The sequence below is a fragment of the Sapajus apella genome, unplaced genomic scaffold (assembly GCF_009761245.1).
Source record: "Sapajus apella isolate SASKATOON/1434 unplaced genomic scaffold, GSC_monkey_1.0 scaffold130, whole genome shotgun sequence".
Lineage (NCBI taxonomy): Eukaryota > Metazoa > Chordata > Mammalia > Primates > Cebidae > Sapajus > Sapajus apella.
In genome coordinates this window covers 2,141,449-2,159,368 of record NW_022437070.1, presented here as the reverse complement: position 1 = coordinate 2,159,368, position 17,920 = coordinate 2,141,449, and the positions used below count along the sequence as shown (strand labels likewise).

Below are 17,920 nucleotides of genomic sequence, written 5' to 3'. Positions count from 1 at the left end.
TGCCAGTGTGTGGGGACAAGGCCAGGTTATCCAGAGGCTGGGCTTGGGCTCCTGGGTCGTGGTGGGCTGCAGTGGACCTGACGAAGTCTCCTCTGTCACTTCAGGGGTCCCCGTGCTCCATCTCATCTCCACGCCCTTCCCTGCTGTCTGGCACACCCCTGCGGACACCGAGGCCAATCTCCACCCGCCCACGGTACACAACTTGAGCCGCATTCTCGCCGTGTTCCTGGCCGAATACCTCGGGCTCCAGTGAGCTGGCCCAATGCCTGTGGAGAGGACTGTGAGAGAGAAGGTCCCAGTGCGGGACCAGTGGCGCTCAGGCAGGACCTGCCTAGGGTATGCTTGCTTGTCCTTTTCACACCTTTGTCTCCTAATCGTGCTACAATTGGAAGACTTTCTTTCTTTGTTTTTTTTTTTTTTTTTTTTTTTTTTTTTTTTTTTGAGACGGAGTTTCACTCTTGTTACCCAGGCTGGAGTGCAATGGCGCGATCTCGGCTCACCGCAACCTCCGCCTCCTGGGTTCAGGCAATTCTCCTGCCTCAGCCTCCTGAGTAGCTGGGACTACAGGCACGCGCCACCATGCCCAGCTAATTTTTTGTATTTTTAGTAGAGACGGGGTTTCACCATGTTGACCAGGATGGTTTCGATCTCTTGACCTCGTGATCCACCCGCCTCGGCCTCCCTAAGTACTAGGATTACAGGCTTGAGCCACCGCGCCCGGCCAACTTTCTTTCTTTTGATTGTCTCAAGCTGCCACCCTTCAAGGACAGAGAAGAGACCGCTGTGGGATGACAGCCAGAGGAATAAACTTGGCCCCTCCCCAGAGGTAAATACTTGGTCTGAAGGTTTGCAGGGACCAAATGCTGTTGTTTTAGTCAGTGAACTAAAAGAGTAAAAGACTGCGGGGTGTGGTGGCTCATGCCCATAATCCCAGCACTTTGGGAGGCCAAGACGGGTGGATCACGAAGTCAAGAGATCAAGACCATCCTGGCCAACATGGTGAAACCCTGTCTCTACTAAAATACAAAAATTAGCTGGGGGTGGTGGCAGGTGCCTGTAATCTCAGCTACTCGGGAAGCTGGGGCAGGAGAACTGCTTGAACCTGGGAGACAGAGGTTGCAGTGAGCTGAGATCGTGCCACTGCACTCCAGCTTGGTACCTGGCAACAGAGCAAGACTCTGTCTCAAAAAATAAAAATAAAATAATTGAGGCCGGGTGTGGTGGCTCACACCTGTAATCCCAGCACTTTGGGAGGCCAAGGTGGGTGGATCACGAGGTCAGGAGATTGAGACCATCCTGGCCAACATGGTGAAACCCCGTCTCTACTAAAAACACAAAAAACCGACTGAGGTAGTGGTGCATGCCTGTAATCCCACCTACTTGGGAGGCTGAGGCAGGAGAATCGCTTGAACCCGGGAGTCGGAGGTTGCAGTGAGTTGAGATCATGCCACTGCACTCCAGCCTGGCAACAGAGTAAGACTCTGTCTCAAAAAGTAAATTAAAAAAAAAAAAAAAAGTTTAAAAATAGAATAAAAGACTGTCACTGGTCTGGATCAGTGATGCCACCCAACCAAATGAATTCTCTGTGGCTTGTTTTGTGTCAGTTCATTCTCCAGAATGGCAGCCTTGCTACTGCACCAGTCCTAACCTAACTCCCACGTGGGGCACACAGAGGATGTATTCACAACCAGGCACAGAGGAGACGGAAGCTGTTATTTTGGAAGTCCAGATTCTGCCAGACCCAATGGGCAATAAGCCAGTGTTTCTGGCTGTGGTGGTTCATGCCTGCAATCCCAGCTCTAGGGAGGCAGAGGTGGAAGGATCGCTTGAGCCCAGGAATTTGAGACCAGCCTGGGCAATACAGTGAGACCCCATTCTCCACAAAAAGGAAAAAAATAAAAAGTGTAACAAGCGTTTCTGCAAAGTATTGCTTGTATAAGACAGGTGTGGTGGTGCACACCTATAGTCTCAGCTACTTGCGAGGCTGAGAGGATCCCTTGAACCCAAGAGTTCAAGACCAGCCTGGGCCACACAGTGATACTCTGTCTCAAAACAACAACAAACCCCAAACATGCTGCAGAACTCGTGTAAATAGATGTGGCATGACAAAGGGGATCTGAAATCCAAGAAGCTGGTGAGACAGCATAAAATGAGTTTTCTTGGCTGGGCGCGGCGGCTCATGCCTGTAATCTCAGCACTTTGGGAGGCTGAGGCAGGTGGATCGCCTGAGGTCGGGAGTTCGAGACCATCCTAGACAACATGGTGAAACCCCCTCTGTACTAAAAATACAAAAATTAGTCAGGCAGGGTGGAAGGTGCCTGTAATCTCAGCTACTCAGGAAGCTGGGGCAGGAGAATCACTTGAACCTGGGAGGCGGAGTTTGCAGTGAGCCAAGATCACTCCAGCCTGGGCAACAGAGTGAGATTCCATCTCAAAAAAAAAGTTTCCTCACCACATGATGTGAATTTTTAAGACAGAATCCAGAGGCTCCCAAAGTATTTCACTATGGAACCCTTTTTAGTGAGAAGCACTTCATAGTACTAGCATACCTTGACCGGGCGCGGTGGCTCGTACCTGTAATTCCAGAACTTTGGGAGGCGAAGGCTGGTGGTTCACTGGAACTCAGGAAATCAAGCTCAGCCTGGACAGCATGGTGAAACCCCATCTCTACTAAAAATACAAAAATTAGCCGGGTGTGGTGGCAGGCGCCTGTAATCCCAGCTGCCCTGGAGGCTGAAGCAGGAGAATTGCTGGAACCCAGGTGGTAGAGTAGAGATGGGGTTTCTGCAGTGAGCCAAGATCATGTCACTGCACTGCAGCCTGGGCAACAGAGTGAGACTGTCTCAAAAAACAAAACAACAACAAAAAGAACTAGGATACCTCAGAAGATGCTTTGGAAAACACGGAGTTTTGAAAGTCTGAGAGCATCTATGGGAGGAATGGGTAAGACAGACCTAGATTGACTGCAGAGTTGTTAGAGCACACTGTTTCCTTTCAGCTGTGGGCATAGCCATGTGAGATGGCAGGTGTAATCGCAAACTACAACGAGAAAGTATTTCCCAGCCCTACCTAATTCTCAGACTCAGCTGGGGTGCTTATTAAACAATGCAGACTGCGTGTGGCGGCTCATCCTTGCAATCTCAGCACTTTGAGAGGTAGAGAGGTGGGAGGGTCTACTGAGCCCAGGAAGTTTTTTTGTTGGTTTTTTTTTTTTGAGGTGGAGTCTCGTTTTGTTGCCCAGGCTGGGGTGCAGTGGTGCGTTCTCAGCTCACAGCAACCTCTACCTCCCAGGTTCAAGAGATTGTCCTGCCTCAACCTCCTGAGTAGCTGGGACTATATATAGGCACATGTCACCACGCTTGGCTAATTTTTTGCATTTTTAGTAAAGACGGGTTTTCACTGTGTTAGCCAGGGTGAACTCAAACTCCTGGCCTTGTGATCTGCCAGCCTCGGCCTCCCAAAGTGCTGGGATTACAGGTGTGAGCCACTGTGCCCGGCCCTTGCTGTTCTGAAGGATACACTCTGGTGGATACCCAGCTGCTCAGCAAACCAACTCAAAAGAAAAACCTGAGACAGACAGAGCCTGGAAGCAGAGCTCTACGCTGCGCTTTGTGCCTGCAGGTTTATGACCGTGCAGGTTCATGTCTTCTTTTTTTCCCCTACTTACAAAAACATGCGAGGGTTTATGACTTTGATAGAGACTTAGCAATAAGCACAGGTGCCAGGCCATGGTTGGAGGATTATTATACAGTGAAGGTGAGCATCTTCCCTGCAAATCACCTCCAGGTCTGAAACTCGGGATATCAAATGAGAGGGTAAACATAGGTCCCCAATTTAGGTTCTCCTACATTCGCTGACATTTACTGAGCATCTACTATGTGCCAGGCATCATGAGAACTTTTTTTTTGAGATGGAGTTTCACTCTTGTCACCCAGGCTGGAGTACAGTGCCATGATCTTGGCTCACTGCAACCTCCGACTCCTGGGTCCAAGTGACTCTCCCTCATCAGTAGCTGGGATTACAGGCCACCACACCCAGTTAATTTTTTTTTTTGAAACGGAGTCTTGCTCTGCGACCCAGGCTGGAGTGCAATGGCCCAATATCGGCTCACTGCAACCTCTGCCTCCTGGGTTCAAGTGATTCTCCTGCCTCAGCCTCCCTAGTAGCTGGGACTACAGGCACATGCCACCATGCCCAGCTAATTTTTTTTTTTTTTTTTTTTTTTTTTAGTAGAGATGGGGTTTTGCCATGCTGGCCAGGCTGGTCTCGAACTCCTGACTTCAGGTGATCCGCCCTTAGCCTCCCAAAGTGTTGGGATTACAGGTGTGAGCCACCGAGGCTGGCTTAAATTAGTTTTTTGTAGAGATGAGGTCTTGGTATGTTGCCCAGGCTGGTGCTAAACTCCTGGCCTCAAGTGATACTCTTGCCTCAGCCTCCCAAAGTTCAGGGAAGGTGTGAGCCACCACACTTGGCCTTTTAAAAAACACTATTTGTGTCTTTTATCAGTTTGTAATTTTCCAACCATCATGTCTTTTAATATTGTCTTTGTACGTATTCTTTCTTTTGATTCTGGAATGCCAATTAAACGTTATTGTTTTTTCCTTTAAAAAAGCCACTTGTATAAATGTGGTAGATCTTTTTGCTACTTAACCCAGCTATTGGGTGACTCTTGGTTATTGCATTTCTCATTTTTTCTCCCTACACAACACTGATGTAAGCATTTTTGATTTGTGAAAGTTATGTCAGTGGGCTTTCTTTCCCTTTCCTACCTACTAGGCCAGTTTGATTTTTTTTTTTTTTTTCTTGAGACATAGTTTCCTTCTCGTTGCCCAGGCTGGAGTGCAATGGTGTGATCCTGGCTTACTGCAACCTCAGCCTCCCAAGTTCAAGAGATTCTCCTGCCTCAGCCTCCCAAGTAGCTGAGATTACAGGCATGCACCACCACACCTGGCCGATTTTTTGTATTTTTAGTAGAGATGGGGCTTCTCCAGGTTGGTCAGCTCGTGACATCAGGTGATCCACCTGCCTCAGCTTCCCAAAGTGCTGGGAAGGCATGAGCCACCATATCCGGCCTTGATTTTTTTGTTGTTTTTTACAGTTTTGGCTTCCTTGCTGATAATTCCAAGTTCTTTTTAAATTTTTAAACATAGTTTAAATGTTGTATTATAATCTGTGATTGACAGTTTCACCATGTGAAGCCTATGTGGGTTTCTTTGTTTCTGTTGGTTCTTGTTCATATTATTTCCATTTGTGTTTGGTTATTTGTGTACTACTCATTACCTGAAAAATTATTTGTGGCGGGCTGGGTGCGGTGGCTCATGCCTGTAATTCCAGCACTTTAGGAGGCTGAGGCAGGCAGATTGCTTGAGGTCAGGAGTTCAAGACCAGCCTGGCCAACATGGTGAAACCCCATCTCTACCAAAAAATTACAAACAAAAAAACTGCCAGGCATGGTGGTGGGCGCCTATAATCCCAGCTACTTGGAGGCTTAGGCAGGAGAATCACTTGAGCCGGGGAGGTGGAAGTTGTAGTCAACTGAGATGGTGCCGTTGCACTCCAGCCTGAGAGACAGGGAGACTCTAGCAAAAAAAAAAAAGGCGCGGTGGCTCACACCTGTAATCCCAGCACTTTGGGAGGCCGAGGTGGGTGGATCACCTGAGGTCAGGAGTTTGAGACCAGCCTGGCCAACATGGTGAAAACCTGTCTCTACTAAAAATACAAAAAATTAGCTGGGCATCGTGGTGCGTACCTGTAGTCTCAGCTACTTGGCAGGTGAGGCAGGAAAAAACTTGAACCCAGTAAGTGGAGGTTGCAGTGTGCCAAGATCATGCCATTGCACTCCAGCCTGGGCAACAAGAGCAAAATTGGGTTTCAAAAAAAAAAAAAAAAAACTGGCCGGACACAGTGGCTCACGCCTATAATCCCAGCACTTCGGGAGGCTGAGGCAGGCGGATCACAAGGTCAGGTGTTCAAGACCAGCCTGACCAAAATGGAGAAACCCCATCTCTACTAAAAATACAAAAATTAGCTGGGTGTGGTGGCACACACCTGTAATCCCAGCTACTTGGGAGGCTGAGGCAGGAGAATTGCTGGAACCCGGGAAGTGGAGATTGCAGTGAGCAGAGATCAAGCCACTGCACTCCAGCCTAATGATAGAGCGAGACTCCGTCTCCCCCCAAAAAAATTATTTGTGGGGCTTCTAAATGACAGTTCCTTCCAAAGGAACTGCCAAGGGCCAGTCTGTGGCCACAAATTCTCCGGATCTTTTTTCATTTGATCTCTGCCTCTTGGATACCTCTGCAGTCTTCTGGGTCATCCCGACCTGAGCTTGCAGTTCTCTGGGATCCCAGTTCCCGTGGCTGTTCACCATGGGCCGGCTTTGGCCTTGACTTTTACCTGCTCACTCCAGTAAGGCTGCAAAATAGGAAACCCCAGTGTGCGCACTTCAGCAAATGCCCTGGCAGCAAATGTGCCTTCAGAGCCCCACAGACCATTCTCTTAACTCTTTGGCATGGTGGGTCCTTACTGTATTTTATCGGTGATTTGATCCTTTTAAGGAGATTTTTTTTTTCAGTTGTTCTCAACAAGAAGGTCCTAATAATCTAACTAACCCTCCCCACAAGAAATTGAAATGCTACAAGATTCAAACCCAGGTTTTTTTGATTCTAAAATCGAAGCATTGAATCACTACCACGATGTATCCTAGCCTTCTAGAAATTGATTTCCTGAGAAGAATGTCAGAGACTGTTAGCTGCCTCTCAATATCCAGTTTTCTCTTTCTTAAAACTGAAAATTTAAGATATCTAGCTGGGCATGGTGGCTCACCCCCACTATAATCCCAGCATTTTGGGAGGCAGAGGCGGGTGAATCACTGGAGGCCAGGAGTTCAAGAGCAGCCTTGCCAACATCGTGAAACCCTGTCTCTACTAAAATATAAAAGTTAGTTGGGTGTGGTGCCGAGCACCTGTGAGCCCAGGAACTCAGGAGGCTGAGGCAGGCGAATCCCTTGAACCCGGGAGGTAGAGGTTGCGGTGAGCCGAGATCGCGCCATTGCACTGCAGCCTGGCAGCAAAAGCAAAACTCCATCTCCAAAATAATAATAAGTGGCTATTTTAAAACTTTAATTACAGAGATTTTTAGTAAAGAATGTTTTGTTGGACATATTGCACCCAGCTAAAAGACGGCATTTCCTAGACTCTTGTGCAGCCCTTCTGTGGCTAAGTCTGACGGGTAAGATGTATATAGAAGCACAGTGTAGTGCTTCTGTGAGGAAGGGGGTCTCTAAGCAAAATGGTGACAGTAAGAGCAAAATGACCTTGGCTGGGCATGGTGGCTCTCTCCTGTAATCCCAGCACTGTGGGAGGCTGAGGCAGGACTGCTTGAGCCTAGGAGTTTGAGACCAACCTGGGCAACTGTACCAAAAAAATTAAAAAATTAGCTGGGTATGGTGGCATACACCTGTAGAAAACCCAACTGCTTGGCAGGATAAGGTGGCAGGTTTCCCTGAGCCCAGGAGGTCGCTGCAGTGAGCTGTGATGACACCACTGCACTCCAGCCTGGGTGACAGTGAGACCCTGTCTCTAAGAAAAAAAAAAAAAATCTTGTTTAAGCTACTACTATTTTGAGATTTTTCAAATCCAAACCGACACAGATGAGAGGAGTAAAAAATAATCTCAGGCTAAGGGACTTGGCGAGGGATCCCGTCTCTCCACCCTTCCATCCCCCATGCACAGGCTACAACTCCCCTCTCTTCCCAAACCCTCCCTTCACAACACACAAACCAGTCTGAGCACAGCCTTATAAATATTGATTTTATAGAAAGGACCAATTCAAAATTGGTCAGATGCCACAAGCTAGAAGCTTCCAGAACCACAATGATGGGGGAAAAACAAGAGAGAGAGAACAAACAAAAATACCCCAGACCAAAATGCCTGAAAAAATCAAGGTCCTGGTTGACCAAAGGATTCTTAAAAAAACAGATGGCCGGGGGTGAGGGGACCCCGATGCCTGAAGGAGCCCAGAGTGGAAGGAAAAACAACCCCGAAATGCAAATCCGCAGTCCCTGCCCACGGGCCCCCTGCTCTGTCAAGAGCCAGGCAAAGGGCTTCACAGCTTTATGGGAGTGGGGGTGATGGCAGTAGCTTAAAGAATAATGGGAGGAGGAGGATTTTTATACTTCACCTTTTTCCCCCTCTTCCTCACTGGGGAAGAGGAGAGACTGGCAGCTTGAGGTTAAGGAGAAAACAGCATTTCCCCCTCCCCCAACTTCTTTAATAGGGAAACCATCTAGAAATGGCGGGCTATCATGAAAAAAATCCCAAATCCCACCTGTGACCTGACAGCCCTCAATTCCTAGAGAGGTGAGAACCCTGGTGTGGCAGGTTAGAAGAGGTGCCAACCTTGGGCGCTGCGGCCTCTTGGGAAATAACAGCTCCTGCGAAAAAGAATTGGGGCGTGGGAGAGGATGGGGGGCCAGAATGGGGGAACCCTTAACTGGTACCAAAATTAGCTGCCGTCTGCTCCCTGCTGGTGGGTCCCTGGGGTGGAGAGAGTGGCAGGGAGAGGGTAGGGGCTGAATGGAGAAGTGAGATGCTGATAAAAAAATCACCCTTCTCAGAGGGTCCACCGCCCTGGTTCTGAAGAATAGAAAACAAACAGGAGCCAGCAGAGTGCTTTCCTGGGTCACTCCCGCTGAACCCCGGCTCAGTTCCGTGAGGGGATCAACGCTGCCGAGTGGGGGAATGGGAGCAGGTGGCCCAGTCCGGACCCTCGGCTCCCGGGGAAGGGGGAGGGGCGGGCATAGTGGGCTCTCCCCGCCCCTCCCCCGGCTTCACCTCCCCTCCTCCCGGCCTGCTCGGCCCCCGCCCGGCCCGTTGCAGGGCAGCACCCAGTTGTTGTCGTGGAGGCCCAGGCGGCAACCCGGCGTCTCGCGGTCGGCTCGACGGCAGCACATCCAGTAGGAACGTCCGTAAGGCAGGTCGTGGTGGTAGGGCTTGGGGTGCCAGCGGCAGAGCGACACGTCGCCCTTTTCGTATCTCTTGCGGCACTGCTTGCACGGGTCATCGCGGTAGAGCGGGTCTCGGCTCCAGCGCGAGTCTGTGGCCCGCACACCGAACGCCTCGATGATGCCCTTGAAGTGGTGGCAGGTGCACTTGAGGGCGGCCAGTGCGCGCGTGGGCAGGAAGCTGAAGATCTTGACCAGCACGTGCTCGGGCAGCAGCAGCATGTACTGCCGCGGCTCCAGCAGCCGCTGAATCTTGAAGCGGATCTCTAGGAAGTCGTGCGACACGTGCCGGTACAGGCGGCACAGGGAGGTGTCCGCCGTGCCCTCGGCATCGTCCGGGCCAGGCGCGGTGGCCGGTGAGTCTGCCGGGGGAGGCTCCGGGGGCCCGTCCGGCCCGCGGTTCTGGAGGAAGAAGAGCTGGCCGGGAGGCGGCGGCTCCTCGGGGCTGACCGTCAGGCACACAGTCTCTTCCTTCACGTTCTTGGTGCCGTCCTTGCCAAAGAAGATGCACTCATCCACCACGCCCGTCACCACCACGTCCACGTGGAAGCCAGACGCTCCACAGTCCCGGGCAGGGGGCGGAGGAGGCGCCGGGGGAGTGTCCTCGGGTCTCACGGGCGCTGGGCTCTCACCCTCGCTGGCCTCATCCGCCCTGGCCAGCAGGAACTCCACGTTGCTGGGGAGGGCATCCCGCGAGGGGCTGATGAGCTGGTATAAGTCACACGTGATCTTGTCCTTGGCTCGGGCCCCAGGACCTGGGCTGCCAGGGTAGGCACAACCAGGCCTGCCCCCGCCCCCACTGGGCAGGCCGCTGTCTGGTGCACGGGGCTCCCGGCCGTTGGAGATGCGGAAGGCAATGCGCACCTCCCCGGGGCCTGGTCCCGGCCGCTCCTCCTTGCGGAGGCCCTTGGTAGGAGGGCTATCCCTCTGCGCCTCGAAGTGGGCCACGGCCTCGGCTACACGGCTGCAGTCCCCACCGCCAGACCGCCGTTCGGACCCCACACCCTTGGCCGGTCCACCCTGCTCAGCCGACACAAAGACTACAGGTGCTGGGGTGGATGGTCGTGGGTAGCTCTGCAGGGCCAGGGCAGCCCGCTGTTCCACCAGGGCCACCATCTCGGCCACAGAGAGCAGGTCCACGTCCTCACCGGCTGAGGAGGGGCCCTCCTCAGTAGCAGGGGACCCCTCCCGACCCCCTGGATCAGGAGGAGCCTTGGTGGGGTCAAGACAGCGCCGTCTCCGCTTGGCCTTGGAGCTGTCGCTGCCCCAGTGCCCCTTGACCTTCATGGAGCTGGCCCGGCTGCCCCCACCACACTGGTGGGCCACAAAGAAGGCCACCTTCTCCTTTGTATTCCCAGGCTTGATGACATACCACGTGTCCAGGAGGACTCGACCCTCATCGCCAGCAGCTGCTGCTGAGAGGAGTGGAGCCGGCTGGGAGGCAGGGGCCTCAGTGGCCAAGGCAGGTGGTGTGTTCTCTGAGTGGGCAGGCCCATGGTCTGGCTCAACTCCGCCACCAGGCTCAGCGCAGGCTGATGGCTTGAGGGCTGCAGAAGCTGGGCGAGGCTGGTTCTGTGAGTAGGTGCCAAAGGGCCGGGGGCACCACAGCTGGAAGGGCAGGAGGCTTCCGCGGTCCATGCTGGGGGATGATGGCAGACAGGCTGGGCTTCACCGCATCTCAGGACCTAGATGGTGGTGGGAGGCTCCACATGCCACCTGGAGACAGGAAGAGGAGGTCGGGGAGCTAGGGAGATGGCCTTTCTTCCCAGGACCACCCCAACCTCCACCTCTCCAGTGGGGACAGACCAAACCAGACCATCAAGAACTCAATTCCCAGTCAGGTGCAGTGGCTCCCACCTGTAATCCCAGCCCTTTGGGAGGCTGAGGGCAGGCAGATCACCTGAGGTCAGGAGTTCAAGACCAGGCTGACCAACATGGAAACCCTATCTCTACTAAAAATACAAAAATTTGCTAGGTGTGGTGGTGCACACCTGTAATCCCAGCTACTTGGGAGGCTGAGGCACGAGAATCACTTGAATGCGGGAGGCAGAGGTTGCAGTGAGCTGAGATGGTGTCATTGTACTGCAGCCTGGGCTGTAAGAGCGAAACTATGTCTCAAAAAAAACAAAAACCCTCTATTCCCACCACCATGCTCAGGTGAACAGACAGAGGGTTGCAGAGGGGATGAGATGCTCCTTTAACTCAGTGTGAACCTAACTGGCAGCATGCTCCAGCTCCACAGATCCTACACCACTGGCCAACTGCCTTCACCCACAATCCAGACGCCTTTACGCTGCCATAACCTTTACACTTAAGTGAAAAGACCACTGACAGACAAGGTCCTTTTTCTATTTATTCACTCAGTAGCTTGTTGCTGAAAAGACAGGCATTCCCAGCCCTGCCCACAGTTATGACTGCTTAAACCCACAGAGAGAGGAACGAGATGGGCTGGGATGAGGAAAAAAAATCTGAGGTCAGATTCAGACAAGCACTTAAAAAATCAGCTTTTCATTTTTTTCAGGTCATTGGGCTTAATGAGAATATCTTAAAGCTGGTGTGTCCTCAGTCAGAAAAATGCACACACTTGCCAACACAGTGCAGGTAATTCCCTGAAGCATGGCTGTGGACATGTGGAATAAGAGGGCCTGTTCTAGAGCCTAGGAGTTCCAGGCTGCAGGGAGCAATGATGGTACCACTGCACTCCAGCCTGGGTGACAGAGTGAGACCCTCTAAAAAAGAACAGGGGTGGTGGCTCACGCCTGTAACCTCAGCACTTCGGGAGGCCAAGGTGGATAGACTGCTTGAGCCCAAGAGTTTGAGACCAGCCTGGGCAACATGGCAAAACCCATTACTACCAAAAAAGATACAAAAATTAGCTGGGTGGGTCGGCACATCTCGGGAGGCTACTTGGGAGGCTGCGGTGGGAGGATCGCTTGAGCTTGGGAGGTTGAGGCTGCAGTGAGCTGTAATGCTGTGATCATACCACTGCACTCCAGCCTGGGTGACAGAGAAAGAACCCATCTTGGAAAAAAAAAAGAAAAAAGGGGGGCCTGTTCTAGTCTAGCTTTTTCCTCAAACTGCACACAGATAAACAGAGGCTCAGAGAGGGGAAGGGTGATATAGCTAAGATTACAGTGGGTCTGGAGCAAAAAGAGGCTCTCAACTTGGTTTCTGGACTCTTCAATTTAGGGTTCTGTTAATAATAACTATTTTATTTTGTAATGATTTGATGTGAATGACCTAATCTGGAGGCAATCTTGTGCATGAGTCCGATACGATCACTTTCACTGCAGTTGCTACCTACTAAGTAACACATGCCTCAATCTTTCTCTGGCCCATCTCCCTCCAGACAGCTCAAAGACAAAATGACCCTTTAAGCCTTGAAACTTCCACATGCCTATAGGCCAGCGAGGACAGCAAAATATGGCCCAGAAGCCAAATCCACTATCTTTGCAAATAAAGTTTTATTGAAACATGCTCATTTGTTTATGGATGCTTTCATCTTCAACAACAGAGCTGAATAGCAGAACAAAGATTACATGGCCCACAAAGCCTACAATATCCATTATCTGGCTCTTTATAAAAAAAGTTTGGCCAGGCGCGGTGGCTCAAGCCTGTAATCCCAGCACTTTGGGAGGCCGAGGCGGGTGGATCACGAGGTCAAGAGATCGAGACCATCCTGGTCAACATGGTGAAACCCCGTCTCTACTAAAAATACAAAAAATTAGCTGGGCATGGTGGCGCGTGCCTGTAATCCCAGCGAGTCAGGAGGCTGGGGCAGGAGAATTGCCTGAACCCAGGAGGCGGAGGTTGCGGTGAGCCGAGATCGCGCCATTGCACTCCAGCCTGGGTAACAAGAGGGAAACTCCGTCTCAAAAAAAAGTTTGACAACTCCTGCAGAACAGACTGTCCATCTAAATTCAAGCAATTCTAGGCTGGGCGTGGTGGCTTACGCCTGTAATTCCAGAGCAATTTGGGAGGCCGAGGCAGGTGGATCATCTGAGGTCAGGAGTTCAAGACCAGCCTGGCTAATGTGGCGAAACCCCATCTCTACTAAAAATACAAAATTTAGCTAGGCGTGGTGGAGTGCACCTGTAGTCCCAGCTACTTGGGAGGCTGAGGCAGGAGAATCGCTTGAACCGGGAGGCAGAGGTTGCAGTGAGCTGAGATTGCGTCATTGCACTCCAGCCTGGGCAACAAGAATGAAACGACATCTTAAAAACAACAACAACAACAAAAAACCTTCACTGAGTAGAAGTGTGTAAAACAGAAAAATCAAAAACAAAAAACCCCAAATCCAGACAGCCTCCAAGCACTCACAGGTACCAGTAAACACAGAAAATCCCCATGTCAAGAATCTTTATTTCCCCCCAGATAACCCCTAATCCCACCTACTCCTCAAATACTTATAGTCCTTGCTGTAATCTCAGTTCAGTGTTAAAAATATCACCCCACAGCCCCCAAAACCTATAGATGGCTGTTCACCAACCACCAATTCACATACATGTTGAGTATCTCAAATCTGAAAATCCAAAATGCTCCCAAATACAGAACTTTTTCAGTACCAAGATGACACTGATGGGATATGCTCATTGGAACATTTCAGATTTTCAGATTTGACATACTCAACTGCTAAGTATAATGCAAATACTCAAGATCTGAAGAAATCTGAAAGGCGAAACACTTCTGGTCCCAAGCTTTTCGGGTAAGCAATACTTTTTTTTTTTTTTTTTTTGAGACAGAGTTTCACTCATGTTACCCAGGCTGGAGTGCAATGGCGCGATCTCAGCTCACCGCAACCTCCGCCTCCCGGGTTCAGGCAATTCTCCTGCCTCAGCCTCCTGAGTAGCTGGGATTACAGGCACGCACCACCATGCCCAGCTAATTTTTTGTATTTTTAGTAGAGACGGGGTTTCACCATGTTGACCAGGATGGTCTCGATCTCTTGACCTCGTGATCCACCCGCCTCGGCCTCCCAAAGTGCTGGGATTACAGGCTTGAGCCACCGCGCCCGGCCTCGGGTAAGCAATACTTAACCTGTATATCCAACTGCCCAGGGAGGCAGGCTAACACAGCAAAGGCCAGTCACTACAGATGTCATCCTGCACAACCTGGCCAGCCCCTCAAGTCCCCTCATCAGTTCCAACCTTACCCTCAGCATCTTAATGTCCTACACCAAATATCAAAAACCTTTCAAATACTAGTTTAAACCAATGAACCTAAAAATATCCTCTCTAGCACAGAAGGGCCCAATCTCAGTGAATCTATCACAGATCCCAACACAGCAATTTCCCAACCTATGTAATAAACAACCACTCTCCTGGAATCCTATACTCCCCCTAACCCTCCTCCATTATCTAATTCCACTAGAAGCCCTCCAACAGCAGATGAACTCCGAAAACACGAAAGCTCCCTAATACTTTAAGATGAATCTTAAACCATACAAATGTTTCACAAAGCAAAAAAAAAAAAAAAAAAAAAAAAAAAAAGGAAACCTCACAAATGTTACTAACAATAGCAGACATGTGCTTACTGCACACTCGCTGTTGTACTAGGTACTGTGCTAACAATCCTGTAATCCTCCTGGGTCCCTAGGAAGCAGGTAGTGCTATTAATCCCCAGTTCCCGATGAGACACTGGTGAAATCTCCTGTCCGGGTTCAGACAGGTATGAAGAAGTCAGGAGACAAGCCCAGACATTCCAGTTCCAGAACTGGTACTCTCCGGCTCTTTGCTTCTGTCTCTCCGGGAACTCCCCAAGTCCTATACCCACCAAACACCCCAAAGCACAAAGGGAACCCGATCCCGAAAACAAAAACGAACCCAAACCCCAAAGTGCCCCTTAAGCGCAAGGGAACCCCCAAAGTATTCCTTAAACCCCACGCCAAAACTTCCCGAAACCCCAAAACATTTTGCAAATGCAAAGGGAACCCCCAAATCTTGTAACCGCCCCCCCAAAGAAACCTTCCAAAACCCTCAGGTGACCCTCGAAACCTATGCACGCCCCCGAAGAGCCCTCACCCGCTGCCCCCCCAGGCGGCGGGAGAAGGCGGCAGCCCACACGCATGCGTGCCAAGGTAAGAGGGCCCGCCCCTTCGCTCCTTCCCTCCGGCCACCGCGCTGGCTGGAGAGCAACTAGCTGCCCTCCGCCCCTTTGTTGACAGAAGCGCGCGTGACGCCCTCAGCCAATGAGAGGCCGCCATTCGGAGCCGTGCCCATATAAGGCAGGCCTTGGCGAAGGGGCCCAACTTCGAAATAGGGAGGAGTAGGCGAGAGGTGACGGGAGGGGGTGGTGGGGTAGACAGAACCAGATTTAAGGGAGCGTGGAACAACTCCCAACGTCCAGCTAAACAGAACAAGGTCAGGGCAAAGGCCACGACACTCCAGGGGAGGCTTATTACACAACGTTCCCTTGAACAGAAGCCCTGACTGACGCTTGAGATTTAAAGGGCCAGGCAGCAGAGATTAAGAACACCAAGGCGGAAGGAAGCAGGCGGAGAGATCAGAGTGTCCAGCTTTGGTTGGGAACTGTGGGGGCTGAGGATGTCCGCGGGGGAACTGTGCATCGGGATCACCAGCCCCTGAAAAACAAACGGGCAGAACCCTACGAAGGTTCCCGCGGCAACTGAATCCAAGCCTCTGGGCCTGGCATTCAAGGCTCAGGCCGTGTAGCCACTCGGAGTTGCCAGTTAAGCCTTTCCAAACCAGCGCCCCAAACCTGCCACACACAGTACAAAAGAGCAGCCAGAAGAGTCCTGTTAAAGCATAATCCTATAAACCTGACCACGTCCCTATCCTGGTGAGAACTTGCCATGGCTCCCCAGTGCCCTCTGGAAAAAGCCCAGGTACCCCACCGTCCAGCTGCATCCCTCCCCATCCCTCCACCCCGCAGGCAATACCCCAGTGCACCCTGGTGGGCACCTGATCTGGCATACATAGAATACTCACGCCCCATCTGATCCGCGGTAGGAGTGATCATCTCCACCCTATGGATGAAGAAACTGACGCAGGGCAGGTATCCTGACCACAAGGTCATACAGAGCTGGGGTGTGAGCTGCAGCAGGGATATGAAGCCAGGGAATCTGATTTCAGAGTCACTGTGCCCTACTGTTTCACTATGGGGTATCAACTCGATCACCCCTCCTCCAGGAAGCTGACACCCCCAAACCCCGTAGGCTGGGTCAGGCTCCACCCAGGACATCCAAGCGGTGCACTCACTGCTATCTACTCCTCAGAGTCACCTGGCTCTTGCCTTCCCTGGTCTCTGCATTTACTGTTCCCACCAATTGCAATACATTCTCCCTCTACGTGGCTCAATTCCTTACTTCATTCAGGTCTGTGTTCAAATGCAGTTTTAGTACAGAGGCCTTCCCCAATTCCCTTCCTGGAAACCACCCACCTGCCCAGAGGGGACCTCTGGGTTCCCTCTTCCCTGCCCACTCTGGGTCATCATTGTCTGGGGGTGGGCCTCTCTCCCCCACTGTGATCCTCCTCTGGAGGCAGGATCTTTTAACTGAGATCTTTTACACTGAGCCCAGCACAATGCCCTACACTAGGTCAGCTTTCAGCAACTACTCCATGAAAATCCATTCCTTGTAATACATTGTGAACCAAAAATATGTAAAATCAAAAGATGTCAAAAAAACTGGCTGGGAAAACGTGAACTAAGAGACAAGTAGAGGAGTAACATTACCCCTTTAAAAGAAAAAAACAAAAAACAAAAAACTGGGCAGGGTGTGGTGGCTCCCTAGCACTTTGGGAGGCCAAGGTGGGAAGATCACTTGAGCTCAAGAGTCTGAGACCAGCCTGGGCAACATGGTGAAACACCATCACTACAAAAAAATACATAAATTAGCTGGGTGTGGTGGCGCACCTGTAGTCCCAGGTACTCAGGAGGCTGAGGTAGGAGGACTGCATAAGCCCAGGAGGTAGAGGCTGCAGTGAGCTGAGATCGGGCCACTGCACTCCACTCTGGATGACAGCACGAGACTCTCTCAAAATTAAATTAAAAATAAATAAATAAACACATAAAAAATAAACTGACAAAAGCAAAGGATGACAAAACAAAATGACCCATTATTTACTTCTCTACACAAGTCCATGGGGCTGGGGGAGGGAAATGGAAATGACCCATTATACACAAAAGTTCTCAACATACATGATCCAAATACTATGGCCTCCAAATATATAAGGTAAAAAACAGCCATCTCTGCACATGACAGCCATAAACTTATAAAATGACAAGGGGGACCGGGTGTGGTGGCTCACGCCTGTAATCCAAGCACTTTGGAGGCCAAGGCGGGAGGATCACCTGAGGTCGGGAGTTCAAGACCAGCCTGACCAACATGGTAAAACCCTGTCTTTATTTAAAAAAAAAAAAGAAAAAAAAGAAAAAAAAGAAATATATGTAAAATATTTAAAAAAAAAAAAAGAAAAAAAATGACAAGGGAAAGTTTGTGAAATCCACAATTGATATGAGAAAGCTCAACATATTTCTAAGAAAAAACTGCTTGAGAAAATAAAATCAGTAAGGACCTGAACCACACAATCTACACCCTTGGTCAAATGCCCCCAACAATGAAATAATCCACATTTACATCCCTAGCACACATAGAGCGTTTGCAAAAATTTGTCTCTGACATCCATTACAGTCCTGCATGCTGGCCCTGGGTTGGGCGCTGGAACACACAGGTGACACTGAGCTCCCCAGGAATGGCTCATGGGAAAGGGGTCAGATATCCAAATAAACAGTCATAACCAACACGAACATATTAGACAGAAAATGATAATCACAACAGCAGTCAATACTCGACTACTCTACAAATAAGAACTTATTTGAGGCCGGGCGCGGTGGCTCAAGCCTGTAATCCCAGCACTTTGGGAGGCCAAGGCGGGTGGATCACGAGGTCAAGAGATC

At 50.7% G+C, this 17,920-nt stretch overlaps 2 protein-coding genes across 3 annotated transcripts in view; one reads left to right on the top strand and one right to left on the bottom strand.

Annotated features, from left to right (window-relative positions):
• Positions 1-399, top strand: part of QPCTL (glutaminyl-peptide cyclotransferase like) — an 11,677-nt gene extending 11,278 nt beyond the window's left edge. For both annotated transcript variants that reach the window (XM_032262607.1, XM_032262606.1), the window contains one exon: positions 105-399. In XM_032262607.1, coding sequence (XP_032118498.1) covers positions 105-253 — 149 coding nt within the window. In that variant the 3' untranslated portion in view covers positions 254-399. The remainder of the gene's footprint in view (positions 1-104) is intronic.
• Positions 400-7,792: 7,393 nt separating this feature from the next.
• Positions 7,793-17,920, bottom strand: part of FBXO46 (F-box protein 46) — a 23,488-nt gene continuing 13,360 nt past the window's right edge. Inside the window, exon 2 of the mRNA XM_032262605.1 lies at positions 7,793-10,720. Coding sequence (XP_032118496.1) covers positions 8,831-10,642 — 1,812 coding nt within the window. The 5' untranslated portion in view covers positions 10,643-10,720 and the 3' untranslated portion in view covers positions 7,793-8,830. The remainder of the gene's footprint in view (positions 10,721-17,920) is intronic.